The 14,281-nt window shown below is 47.9% G+C and overlaps 1 protein-coding gene across 1 annotated transcript in view; it reads left to right on the top strand.

The window, feature by feature from the left end:
* Nucleotides 1–14,281, top strand: part of LOC141116650 (uncharacterized) — a 210,737-nt gene that overhangs the window by 135,396 nt on the left and 61,060 nt on the right. The window contains exon 6 of the mRNA XM_073609042.1: nt 8,100–8,200. Within this exon, the coding sequence (XP_073465143.1) occupies nt 8,100–8,200 (101 nt within the window). The remainder of the gene's footprint in view (nt 1–8,099; nt 8,201–14,281) is intronic.

Below are 14,281 nucleotides of genomic sequence, written 5' to 3'. Positions count from 1 at the left end.
GATGACACTCAAAGTCCTGGCTCCCCCCCAACAACCTGTCTTGGGTGGCATCTACCTGGAGTTCAAAAGGCTTAACCAGTTCGTCATAGGCCAGGACAAGAGCTTCAGTAAAGCCTCTTTTGAGGCACTGGAAGGCCTCCTCACAGTGAGAAGTCCATTGATCTTGTATGGCTTTCCCTTTCCTCTGATCTCCTTGTCTCTCAATGTTTAGCTTAATCTCTTCGTCTCCTGTGGCAGTTTGCAACAACTCGTTGAGGGACCAGGCAATCTTTGCGAAATTCACCATAAATCTTAAATTATAGTAACAAAATCACAGAAAAGATCTTAGTTGGGTCACCTTTCTTGGCCTAGGCCACATAGTGACCGCTCCCAACTTCTTGGGATCAGTGGCTATACCTTCTGTAGAGACATGACCCAGGTAGGTGACTGAAGTCCTGTAGAATTGACACTTCTCCAGGGACAACTTCAACCACCTTTCCCTGAAGCCTTTCAAGGACATTCTCCAGTCTCACAAATACAATAATATCGTCCAGGTACACTAGGACCTCAATCAAGTTAATGTCTCCCACAGTACGCTCCATCAGTTGCTGGAATGTTGCTGGGGCTCTTGACAATCCCTGGGGCATCCTATTGAACTCATAAAACCCCAATGGGCAGAAGAAGGCATTCTTTTCTCTGTCTTCAGGGTGCATTGGTATCTGGTAGTACCTGCTCTTCAAGTCCAGCACACGGAACCATTTTGCCCCAGAGAGAGGCTGCAGGGCATCTTCGTTGCAGGGGAAAGTGTATTGGTCAGGAATGGTCCTCCTCTTCAGCGTTCGATAATCAATACACATCTGCAACGTCCCATTTTTCTTTCACACTAACACAATGGGAGATGCATAGGGACTTTTGGATTCTTGGATAACTTCCAACCTCTTCAGCTCGGCCAGCTGTTCTCTGAGGTCCTCCAAATCACCGAGGGGTACTTGTTAAGCCCGTTTTCAAAATGGCTTGTCTTCCTGCAACCGCATCCTTTGCTGGGTGCTCTTGGCGCACCCCCACATCAAAGTCATTCCGAGAAAAGATCTTCTCCCATTTGGACAGGTGGAGCTTTATCCTTTTCTGCCACTCAGGAGATAGTGCTTCAGAGTAGGACAAAATCTCACTTCTCAGTTTCTGATCATTTTCTTCCCCTGTCGCTTAAGCCAGTGTCACTGGAGTAGCCGCACTTACTTACGCACCAACATGCAAACCCCTATCGTGATCGGATGATCTATAACCAGAGATGGGCCGAACAACCGTCTATTTGGTTCGCACCAGAATGCCCAAACAGAGAAAACGTTTGGACCTGCACCCCCCTCCTGAACCGTAGCAGGCCACATGCCCTCAACATGGGGGGTGCTTTGGGGTGGGGGGGACTGGGATCTGGGGGCCCCCTTGAACAGACCCCTACAACCACAGCCCAGGGTTGTTGGGAAGAGGCCCTTTGTCCCCATCAACATGGGGACAAGGTGCTTTGAGGTGGGGGGCGCAGAGTCCCCCCTGCCCCAAAGCCCCCCCCCACATGTTGAGGGCATGTGACCTGGTTCAGGAGGGGGGCTCTCATCCAGAAGTCTGCGATCCCCCACCCCCCCTCGCGGGAAACGGATTTCCTTTCTGCTGCTATCTTTACACACTTAGATCAAGTCATGGTCAGACACGTACTGTCTATATAAACATTGCTCTTGTTGGCCCTACATGTGTGTGCCCCTGGGAGGCACTATACACGGGTGCGTCTGATTTACTTTCAGACCCAATTCACTGTGTTTCTGACCCAGTTCTGATGTCCTGTGGGGGGGGATTATGTTATATGTTTGATGTGGGTGACAACGTTTTCATTTAATATGTGGTGATGGATGTAGGATTATCTCATTTTAGTACTTGTGCATTGATACAAATTTTTCAATAAAGGCTATTTTTGTACCATTAACCCCTTTGATGCCAATGAGTCTCTATAGGTAACCACTTTTCTTCTGTTCAGATTCTTTATCTTTACACTAAACCATTTTTTGTAGTCTCTCCACCCTACCATAAATGGCACACAGGGCTTCAATGTAATCCATTGCCACACTATCTGCTTTCCCCTCTTCAGACTCCATATGACATCTGCCTAAGGCTCTCACTTATTCTCTGTCTCTTCATTACTTCACTCCACTTTTCTACTGCTTTTAAGGCTTGATCCATTCAGCTCTCAAACCCTTCCTCTCCTCCTGGGGTGAGAATACATCTTGAGAAGAACTGCAGCTTTCTGTAGTTCTTCTGCACCTTGATCAGCCGAAATGGTACTATTCTTTACCAATCTTTCTACTAATTTGCTGATATCAGCGTAAAAAAATAGCAGGTGGCATACCGACGGTTGAAACATCAGCTTCTTCTGAGGCTGGGCTTATTGACTCGAACTGAGAGCAGTCTTTATCTGGGTCTCCTGGTGGCTGTAATGGTATTACTTGGACGTCCAGTTCTTCGGCCAAATTCACAACACCATTCTGGAACCTGGCAAGTATACTCGCCCGCCACTCCTGCAATGCATATGTGCAGTCCGCATCAGACTTGGCTCTCATATCCACAAGGTGGGCCCCTTTCTCTGGTACAGCCTTCCTTACTAACTGACGGACCTCAACCCCCCAAATGTAGCTCCCTGTGCCACTGCATCACAGGGAGGAGAGCTTCAAGATTTTTCCCAGGCCAATTGTGGGAGATCGGGGTTAGTCTAACCAAAAGAGAGGAGTGTGTGGGCCTATAGGTGGGGTCTGTGCTGTCAGCCTGCCGGGACCATAGCCATTAGGAGAGGAACTAAGAGGACCAGTTTCAGTGCCCACTCACCTCTACTAGGAATAAAAGATTGATATTCTTCCACCATATGATGCAGACACTGCTGATGGGATCTTGAAGTTGAAAGCCATGGGCGCTGAGAACTAAAAAAAATTTGGACTGCATCACTGAGGCAGCCCCCTTCTCCACGTCTCCTTTTTTGACCAACAGAAGCCTCAGAACTAGCTTTACCATGAGACTGTAGCCTACCAGAGTCTGGAAAGGCATTACATAAACTCCTCTTTAACGTGTCCTCAAGATATTTCATCCTGTGCTCCCTCTCCGAGGGCAGGATGGGTTATTAGACTTTCCCTTGTAATGGTGGTCTAGGAGGGTTGCCAACCAATAATGATCCTCCTCCTTGATACCACGAATTCTCGGGTCCTTTCGCAGGCTTTGAAGAATGAGGGAACCCATGCACCGCAAGTTTGTGAGTCCTTGGGGTCACTGAGGATTATACTATCTGTAACTGCTGTATCCCAGCCACGTACTACTCCCAAGGTTTCTGGGGACTGAAAAACCATCTCTTAAGGTTTGATGTATGTTTTCCTCTGCTTCAATGCCTCCAAAACTGCCAGAATGCTGCTCCTCCTGCTCCCTCTCCTCTTGTGTATTCCGTTGCGTCGCAAAACTAGTGTCTGTCTAAAACGGGCCTTGAGAGGAAAGAAAGTACACCTCTTCCTCCCCCTGCTCTGCCTTGAGTGCCCTGTCCATGATGCCACGCAGATATGCTCTAGCAGGAACACAAGAGGGATTGTGTCACTGATGCATGCATTGTCACGGCTCGCCATCCTTCTGGCCTCCTCAAAGGGTGACAGTACAGTGCATGCATCCTTTATCAGCAGCCATTGGTGTGGGGAAAAAAAAGCCGAGCTGCCCTGAGCCTGTCTTTGTGCCCTACTCACACAGGTACTTGTTGACAGCCCTCTGCTGCATGTGCAGCCGCTGCAGCATTGCCAAAAGTAATTTCCACCTGGTGGGCATGTCACAAATAATGCGGTTTACGGGCAGGTGGAATTCTCGCTGAATATCAGCCAACTGAACACTGTCTATGTATGACTGCCTGAAATGGCTACAGACTTCTGGCCTGCCTTAGAAGATCTTGCAACCCTGGGTACCTGTTTAAGAAATGCTGCACCATCAAATTTAGGACATGTGCCAGGTATGGTACATGTGTCAATTTTCCGTCACACTACACTATACTGACACACTATACTAACACTCTACAATAAGTGTACACACTAACACGGTAGTAGCAAACAGAGCACTGCTCTATCTATCTCCACTCCAACAACACACTGCAAAAGCTTCCTTTGGGAAGGAACCTTTTATAGTGTGGGGTGGGTCTATGAGCACTAAGCCGTGATCAGTGGCGTCTGCAGGGGGGGCTGACGGTGGCTGGAGCCCCGGGTGGGTCCCCAAAAAGCCCCGGGTCTCGGGCATGCACGGTTATATTATTAGCCCCGAGCCCGAGAACCGCCGCCGCCGAGCGGGGACCGATCTGACCCGAGCGCCGCCAAATTACATAGCAGGTCCCGCCTTCTGGAGCCTGCAGCGCCTATGATGGACGTCCCACTGGTCCAATGCGGGGATCGCGGGACATGTGACCATCACAGGCGCTGCAGGCTCCAAAAGGTGGGAATTACAATGTGGCCGCCACGCCATTGTCAGAAGATCCCCTCTCGTTGCTTAGGCAGGCGGCTCTTCTCTTCTCTCGTGTGTCATGGTTCTGGCTGCCTGGAGTGCCTGCTGTTTACTCTACGGGCATGCCTCAATACGGCTGAGCTGCAGGAGGAGGTCACGTCACCTGAAGTCAGGTAGGTCAGTGTATCATGTCAGTGTGGGTCAGGTAGGTCAGTGTGGGTCAGGTAGGTCAGCGTATGTCAGGTAGGTCAGTGTGGGTCAGATAGGTCAGTGTATGTCAGGTAGGTTAGTGTATCATGTCAGTGTATGTCAGGTAGGTCAGTGTGTGTCAGGTAGGTCAGTGTATGTCAGGTAGGTCAGTGTATGTCAGGTAGGTCGGTGAGGGTCAGGTAGGTCAGTGTATGTCAGGTAGGTCAGTGTGGGTCGGGTAGGTCAGTGTATCATGTCAGTGTGAGTCAGTGTATGTCAGGTAGGTCAGTGTGGGTCAGGTAGGTCAGTGTGGGTCAGGTAGGTCAGTGTATGTCAGGTAGGTGAGTGTAATGGTCAATGTATGTCAGGTAGGTGAGTGTAATGGTCAGTGTATGTCAGGTAGGTCAGTGCGCGTCAGGTAGGTAACACACACTGCCCCCCCCCCTGTGCTGGGCTCGGACTTTGGGCTGAATCCCCTGTTTTTTTTGCAACCTAGCAATGCCCCTTGCCGTGTTTAGACAAAGTCATCATCACTTTGTCCAATCAGGGCTCTGACAGTGCTCCGTGCCCTAATTGGCAAAGGCTTTATCCAGTTAGGGCCCTAGAATGCACTGTGCAGCAGGCAGTGCATTGTGGGGTGCTCGGCGCGTGAACATTCCGCCAAGCCCCCCGCAAATTCGGGTGTTGACCAAACGAGCAAACAGGCGATGTTTGGGCCAAACTTTTGCTCGGCCCGAACTATTCGCTCAACTCTATGTATATAAACAGTGTACTTTGTTGCAATTTGATGACTTATTGTAACTCTAGCACACTTTTGATGTTTTGCTAGGTACTGTAAATGTAGCTAGCCCTACTATAATCAGAGGAGCAGGGGTGGATTCAATAAAGTTATTTCGCGCACAGCAAAAAAGTGAAAATCCAAATAATAATAAAAATGGTATTCAAGTGACAAAAAATCATTAAATGAAGTGAGGTGAACAATTATGAAAATCCAAAATAATATAAAAAAAATAATCGGTGTAATGGATCAACCGATACTACATAAAGTCAGTCAATAAATAAGTCCAATCGCACTGGGACTAGATATACATGAATCTTTTCCAAAAATATGGTAGATAATGTAGGCAGCAATAGGTGACATCTGTGTGATAATGTGCTCACAGAGCCCTTACCTCTATAGGCATAGGTAAATGCCTTAGTGCTCCAAATGGTGGTCGGTGATGGGGACCGATGAGTCCTCGGGTCAATGGATGTCAATCATAGAACTGGGTCAGGCTCATCTCCGGGTCCAGATGTATAATGCAAAGAAAAGGAAAAAAGGACAGCCTCCAATGGTGTAGTAAAATAAATCCCGTTTTAATGATAAAACCGCTGTACAGGGCATGAAGGGTAAACAGTACAGCACACAGCAGCGTTCCGCCGCCACCTATTACAAAACTTCCAGTCCGCAATGTCAACAACCGAGTCAGAGTAAGAACTTCCAGTTGCATAAGCTAGCGTGGGTCCACGCTAGCTTACGCAACCGGAAGTTCTTACTCTGACCCGGTTGTTCTTACTGTTTACCCTTCATGCCCTGTACAGCGGTTTTATCATTAATTTATTATACTACACCATTGGAGGCTGTCCTTTTTTCCTTTTCTTTGCATTATACATCTGGACCCGGAGATGAGCCTGACCCACTTCTACGATTGACATCCATTGACCCGAGGACTCATCAGCCCCCATTACCGACCACCATTTGGAGCATTAAGGCATTTACCTATGCCTATAGAGGTAAGAGCTCTGTGAGCACATTATCACACAGATGTCACCTATTGCTGCCTACATTATCTACCATATTTTTGGAGAAGATTCATGTATATCCAGTCCAAGTGCGATTGGACTTATTTATTGACTGACTTTATGTAGTTATTTTTTTGATATTATTTTCGGATTTTCATCATTGTTCACCTCACTTCATTTAATGATTTTTTGGCACTTGAATACCATTTTTATTATTATTTGGATTTTCACTTTTTTGCTGTGCGTGAAATCACTTTATTGATTCTGTGTATTGGTTGATTTGTGTATACCTTAGATTTTGCAGCACTCCACACAGTACACATTTTTAGTACACATTTTCAGTACACATTTTTAGTAGCGCAGAGGTCCACGCATTTTGTTATTATAGCAGGGGTGGATTGCTTTGGGCTGCTCAGTGTTTCACAGGCTGCTGCTCTGTTTCTTCCCTATGTTTTTTAGAAAATTCTAGAACACAGTGGGAGGAAGTACAGAGTCTGCAGCCTGAATATTTATGAAACTCCAGCCAATACCTGGGGAGGGGAGGTGTGCCCAGAAGGTAGTGAGAGAGCACATAAATAGTCTGAGGCCTGAGCAGCAGGGGCAGTGTTCCTGTGTCCAGTTCTGCAGGGGGAGACCCCTGTGCAGGGGCTCTGCCCCCTGGGGCAAGAGTCTGGAAGAAAGCCAGCCAGAGATCAATTTGGTTTAGGAGAAGCTCACTGAACAGAGCCAGGTGGAAGTTGTGAGAGAGAGCACAGCTGTCCTATGGTGTTGTGAATCTACATCTCTCTCACTAGGAAGAGGCTGATGGATATCAGCAGGAGGCAACCAATGATCCAGTGGCTGTGTGAGTAAATAATCTTCAGTGCTGAGGAGCAGTGACTGCGTGTTGCTTTTAAAGTCTGGAAGGAGTACAGGTCACCAGTTACATAGAGATCCAGTGGGACATTCTTTGTTTTGTGTCCAGTGCAGTCAGAGGTTGTGTGCAGTGAAGCCAGAAGTGGAGCATTTTAGGGGTATCCCATGTTCCCTATTCCTGTCCAAGTTCATCATTTCCCAATAAAAGACCCTAAAAGATCCCCTCTAGAATGTTGTTTGGAGCCAACTAAAGAGTGACAGAAATTCTGGCTGTGTGCTCTAATGCCGCGTGCACACGGGCGGACTTTTTGAACGTACCCAGTCCGGCTGACAATCTGACTGTGTGGGGGCTCCATTGGACCTGCAGCGGACTTTTTCGGTCGAAAATCTGACGGACTTTACATTTGGAACATGTTTCAAATCTTTCCGATGGACTCGAGTCCGGTCGAAAAGTCCGCTCGTCTGTATGCTAGTCCGACGGACAAAAACCAACGCTAGGGCAGCTGTAGGCTACTGGCTATGAACTTCCTTATTTTGGTCTTGTCGTACGTCATCACGTACAAATCCGTCGGACTTTGGTGTAATCGTGTGTAGGCAAGTCCGTTCCTTTGAAAGTCCGTCAGAAGTCTGCCAAAAGTCCATTGAAAGTCCGGTCGAAAAGTCTGCCCGTGTGTACGCGGCATTAGCGGGAAATAGGACTCAATTCATCAGCGTCTCTTTAGGGTGTGCATTACATTGTATAAATGTTTTTCTGTGTTTGCAAAAAATATAAATGTTATGATTTATTTATATGACAGGTGACAATACAGGTGCCATCGCTGGGATCATAGTCTGCTTATTCATATTCATATTCATATTCATAATCATCTTAATATGTGTATATAAAAAGAAATGCAAGGTAAGTTGCTTTTTTTTTTTTTTGCTTTTTTCTAATCACAATTTTATTATCTGTTCTTGGTTTCTGTGCCACTAATGAATTGAATGTAGTCATTATCAGTAGAGAGATATTTTTATGTGTTACTTGTCTTGTCATCTCCGTCTGTTCTTATAATTTTTACATGGGTCTACCAAATATAATGTCTCTGAATAACTCTACCTTGGACTTAGGCCTCTTTCACACGGGGACTGTCCTGTTGCTGTTAAAAGCTTGTTTTGTTTGTTTGAAATTCCAAGACTTCAGGCACAGCGATCACTTGCAGTTGTACATTGCGATTAGCAGCGATTACGTGCGCTTACATGCGGCTGCGTTTAGCTGTGGTGGAACATTCTTACCATTTCTGATGTGTTTCCTGTTGTTTTTCTTTCCTTGTTGCTTTATCTATCCGCAGGAGAAATAGTACACTGCGATTGCCTGCAGTTATGTACAGATAGCTGCGATAAATCGGTCCTGGACCCAATCAAATGTATTTTTTCCAACCACACAAAACCCCATGTAACAAAACGCAGTGTGTGAATGGGGCCATAGGAAAGCATTATCTTAGTTTAGGTGCGATAGATAACTTCATCTATCTGCAGCTAAAAGCTGAATTCTATCCGCCCGTGTAAAAGGGGCCTTAACCACTTTCTTACTGGGCACTTAAACCCCCCTCTTGTCCAGACCAATTTTCAGCTTTCAGCACTGATGCACTTTGAATGACAATTGCGCGATCATACAACACTGTACCCAACCGACAGTTTTATCATTTTTTTTCCCCACAAATAGAGCTTTATTTTGCTGGTATTTGATCACCTCTGGGTTTTTATTTTTTGTAAAAAAAATGTTCTTTTTTATATGTTTTGTTATAATATTTTGCAAACAGGTAATTTTTCTCCTTCATTGATGTACGCTGATGAGGCTGCACTGATAGGCTGCACTGATGGGCACCGATGGGCTGCACTGATGGGCACCGATAGGGCGGCACTGGGGTGCACTGAGAGGTGACACTAAGAGGTGGTACTGATGGGTGACACTGAAGAGCATTGATAGGTGGCACTGATGGGCACTGAGAAGTGGCACTAATAGGTGGCACTGATAGCTGGCAGTGATGGGCACTGATAGGTGGCAGTGATGGCCACTGATGGGTGGCAGTGATGGGCACTGATGGGTTGCAATAATGAGCACTGATCAGCACTGGTAGGTTACACTGATAGGCAGCACTGCTAGGTGGCACTGATCAGGCACTGATTGTCACCACTGGTGGGCATTGACAGGTGGCACTTGTGGGCATTGATAGGTGGCACTGGTGGGCACTGTGGGCACTGGTAGGTGGCACTGGCAGGTGGCACTGACAGGCGGTAATTGTGGGGACAGATTAGGCAGATGTGCCTCCTTCCTCTTCGGGACCGATGTCCCTTGCACATAAGCTGGTAATCGGCTTTTTTTTTTTCTCCTCACGCTGCCAGCGTGAGGAGAAAAAAATAAAACGATTACCGAGCTTTTGTTTACATCACATGATCAGCTGTCATTGGCTGACAGCTGATCACGTGGTAAGGGGCCGGGATTGACCCCTTACTCTGATCTGTGATCACCCGAGTCTCATTGACTCGGTGATCACAGCGTGTGCCGCGTGCGCCCTGCAGGTACACAGTGAGTAACTGAAGCAAAATGCTGACTCCATGTTTCTTCCATGGCAGTTTTGCCTTAGGCTAAGTGCTGTGTCCAGGGTCGACTATTTACAGCTATCTGCAGCTAAACGCACATTGCATTTTGCTTCAGATAGCTGTGGTACATTTAGCAGCAGAAAATCACACTTCCTCCTTTTCTTCCTGAAATGTTGGCATTTCTTCTCACGTTGGTTCTCAAACATCCTAATGTTAGTATTCATTCTTTGCAGACGTGGTCTAACATTAGTTAGAAAGCTGTCAAAGGTGGACACCGGCATTCTGCTAAAGATGTAAACTTTATTGGTATAGGTTCTGATTTACTTGTACATGAGGACAAAATATCCCCAAGTGAGATGCTGGGAGGGTAGGGGATGTACCCATCTTCACTTCATTTGCCTCTCTATCTGCCTCAGGGCCAGTTCACACCAGAATGCGGTGTGCGAAAGGTGCATTCCATGCACATTTCCCACATCGCGGATGACTTTACTACCCTTGCATGCAGGTGCCTATGTATTGGTAATGGCACTGCAAACGCAGATCGCAGTGCGTCTGCGGGTACAGAGGCTCGCTGACCAAGCCAGGGTCATTTACTGTAGCACCCTGGAGTTTACTCAGGGTTGCTCCTCACAATTTACTCTCCAGAAATAGTCATCTTGGCTAATTGTTAGAGATCAATTGATTTCTCCCTAAGTTTGGCCTTGTTGCCCTTTTCTCTTCTACCGCTAGGTGGCTGGGTACTTGGTGGTATTATATACGAGAAGGGCAATGCAAGGTCAGATTATGGGTATATGGGGTATCTCAGCCAATGGGCAGGGGTTTTCTTGAATTCCTTAGCCTGCTGGGAGAACCTATATATTTGGGTGGAGTCAGGTCATCTGTGTTCTATGCATAGGCGTGCGCACGGGGTGTGCCGGGTGTGCCTGGGCACACCCTAATCACCATGCTGTGTCCAGAGATTTGCCCCAAAATCCTGCATCCATGAGAGTGTGTGGCCCGCGCTGCCTGTGAAACAGTTTCACAGGCAGCAGAGCGTGAGAATTGCCAGAGCTGTTAAGTGTATGAAACTGTCAGATAATGACACTGCATGCAGGGAGAGACACCAGCTGTCAAAATGTCGGGGTGATGTCGGGGGTGGGCGGGACAGAACGCCAAACACCAGCCAATGGGATGGGGTCTGGGCGGGCCGCTACATTTATGTGGCCCCGCCCCCTCTCTGAAGCAGCTCAAACATTGGCTTGTGTTTATAGCGCTTGGTCCCGCCCACTCCCGACATCGGCTGAGTTGTAAGTCATCACAACTCAGCCGCAAAGTCGGGGGTGGGCGGGATCAAGCGCCAACACCAGCCAATGATTGGGCTGCTTCAGAGAGGGGGCGGAGCCAGAGAAATGTAGCGGCCCGCCCAGATTCATCCTATTGGCTAGTGTTTGGTAACTGTTCAGTCCCGCCCACCACCAGCATCACCGCTGACTTTTAACAGCTGGTGTCTCTCCCTGCATGCAGTGTCATTATCTGACAGCTTCATACACTGAACAGCTCTGGCAATTATCACGATCTCCTGAATGTGAAACTCCCCCTCTGTCCTATCTGTGCCACCCAATGCTGCCTATCAGTGCCAACCAATGCTGCCAATCAGTGCCAACCAATGCTGCCTATCAGTGCCAACCAATGCTGCCAATCAGTGCCAACCAATGCTGCCAATCAGTGCCAACCAATTCTGCCAATCAGTGCCAACCAATGCTGCCTATCAGTGCCAACCAATGCTACCAATCAGTGCCAACCAATGCTGCCAATCAGTGCCAACCAATGCTGCCTATCAGTGTCAACCAATGCTGCCAATCAGTGCCAACCAATGCTGCCAATCAGTGCCAACCAGTACTGCCTATCAGTGCCAACCAGTGCTGCCTATCAGTGCGAACCAGTGCCGCCTATCAGTGCCAACCAATGTTGCCTATCAGTGCCAGTGCTGCTTATCAGTGCCAACCAATGTTGCCTATCAATGCCAACCAGTACTGCCTATCTGTGCCAGTGCTGCTTATCAGTGCCAACCAATTCTGCCAATCAGTGCCAACCAGTGCTGCCTATCAGTGCAAACCAGTGCTGCCTATCAGTGCCAACCAATGCTGTAAATCAGTGCCAACCAATGATGCCAATCAGTGCCAACCAATGCTGCCAATCAGTGCAAACCAATGCTGCCTATCAGTGCCAACCAATGCTGCCAATCAGTGCCAACCAATGCTGCCAATCAGTGCCAACCAATTCTGCCAATCAGTGCCAACCAATGCTGCCTATCAGTGCCAACCAATGCTGCCAATCAGTGCCTACCAATGCTGCCTATCAGTGCCAACCAATGCTGCCAATCAGTGCCAACCAATGCTGCCTATCAGTGCCAACCAATGCTGCCAATCAGTGCCAACCAGTACTGCCTATCAGTGCCAACCAGTGCTGCCTATCAGTGCGAACCAGTGCCGCCTATCAGTGCCAACCAATGTTACCTATCAGTGCCAGTGCTGCTTATCAGTGCCAACCAATGTTGCCTATGAATGCCAACCAGTACTGCCTATCTGTGCCAGTGCTGCTTATCAGTGCCAACCAATTCTGCCTATCAGTGCCAACCAGTGCTGCCTATCAGTGCAAACCAGTGCTGCCTATCAGTGCCAACCAATGCTGTAAATCAGTGCCAACCAATGCTGTCAATCAGTGCCAACCAATGCTGCCTATCAGTGCTGCCTATCAGTGCCCATAAGTGCTGCCCATCAGTGCTGCCAATCAGTGCCCATCAGTGCTGACAATTAGTGCCCATCAGTGCTGCCAGTCAGTGCCCATCAGTGCTGCCAATCAGTGCCAACCAATGCTGCCAATCAGTGCCAATGAATGCTGCCAATCAGTGCCAACAAATGCTGCCAATCAGTGCCAACCAATGCTGCCTATCAGTGCCAACCAGTACTGCCTATCCGTGCCAGTGCTGCTTATCAGTGCCAACCAATTCTGCCTATCAGTGCCAACGATTGCAAACCAGTGCTGCCTATCAGTGCAAACCAGTGCTGCTTATCAGTGCCAACCAATGCTGCCTATCAGTGCCAACCAGTACTGCCTATCTGTGCCAGTGCTGCTTATCAGTGCCAACCAATTCTACCTATCAATGTCAACCAGTGCTGCCTATCAGTGCAAACCAGTACTGCCTATCAGTGCCAACCAATGCTGCCTATCAGTGCCAACCAATGCTGTAAATCAGTGCCAACCAATGCTGCCTATCAGTGCTGCATATCAGTGCCCATAAGTGCTGCCCATCAGTGCTGCCAATCAGTGCCCATCAGTGCTGCATATCAGTGCCCATCAGTGCTGCCTATCACTGCCAATCCGTGCTGACAATTAGTGCCCATCAGTGCTGCCTATCAGTGCCACCTATCAGTGCCCATCAGTGCTGCCAGTCAGTGCCCATCAGTGCTGCCTATTAGTGCAGCCTATCAGTGCCCATCAGTGCTTCCAATCAGTGCTGCCTATCAGTGCTTCCAATCAGTGCTGCCTATCAGTGCCAATCAGTGTCCATCAGTGCTGCGAATCAGAGCCTATCAGTGCCCATAAGTGCTGCCAATAAGAGCCCATCAGTGATGCATATAAGTGCCCATCAGTGCCACCTATCAGTGCCAATCAGTGCCCATTAGTGCCAATCAGTGCTGCCTATCAGTGCCACCTATCAGTGCACATCAGTGCTACCAATTAGTGCCCATCAACGCTGCCAATCAGTGCAGCCTATTAGTGCCCATCAGTGCTGCCTATCAGTGCCCATCAGTGCTGCCTTAGCAGGGATGGTGGAAACCCCTCTACAGATAATTGCAATACAAATTACCTTCAAGTGCAACAACTTTTTAGTTGGGAGGTTCACACCATTATAGCACTTTGGATTTTTTATTTTTTAGAGTATTACACTTAATTGTACATGTTTTAGTTACAGTTATAATGTGAATTATTGCACTTGAAGTTAATTTCCAACCACCCCTGCTAAGCCCATGTCTTTATGGACCTTGCTTTGTGCACTGGTGTGCAGTCATGTTGGAAGGGGTCATCCCCAAACTGTTCCCTCAAAGTCGAGAGCATGAAATTGTCCAAAATGTCTTGGTATGCTGACGCCTTAAGAGTTCCCTTTACTGGAACTAAGGGGCCAAACCCAACCCCTGAAAAACAACCCCACACCATAATCCCCCCTCCACCAAATGATTTGGACCAGTGCACAAAGCAAGGTCCATAAAGACATGGATGAGCGAGTTCGGGGTGGAGGAACTTGACTGACCTGCAAAGAGTCCTGACCTCAACCCAATAGAACATCTTTGGGATGAATTAGAAGCAGGTACTGCGAGCCAGGCCTTCTTGTCCAACATCAGCGCCTGACCTCACAAAT

This window comes from Aquarana catesbeiana, linkage group LG13 (assembly GCF_042186555.1).
Source record: "Aquarana catesbeiana isolate 2022-GZ linkage group LG13, ASM4218655v1, whole genome shotgun sequence".
Taxonomy (NCBI): Eukaryota; Metazoa; Chordata; class Amphibia; order Anura; family Ranidae; genus Aquarana; species Aquarana catesbeiana.
The sequence above is the reverse complement of the archived record's forward strand: the minus strand, read 5'-3'. Positions and strand labels throughout refer to the sequence as shown.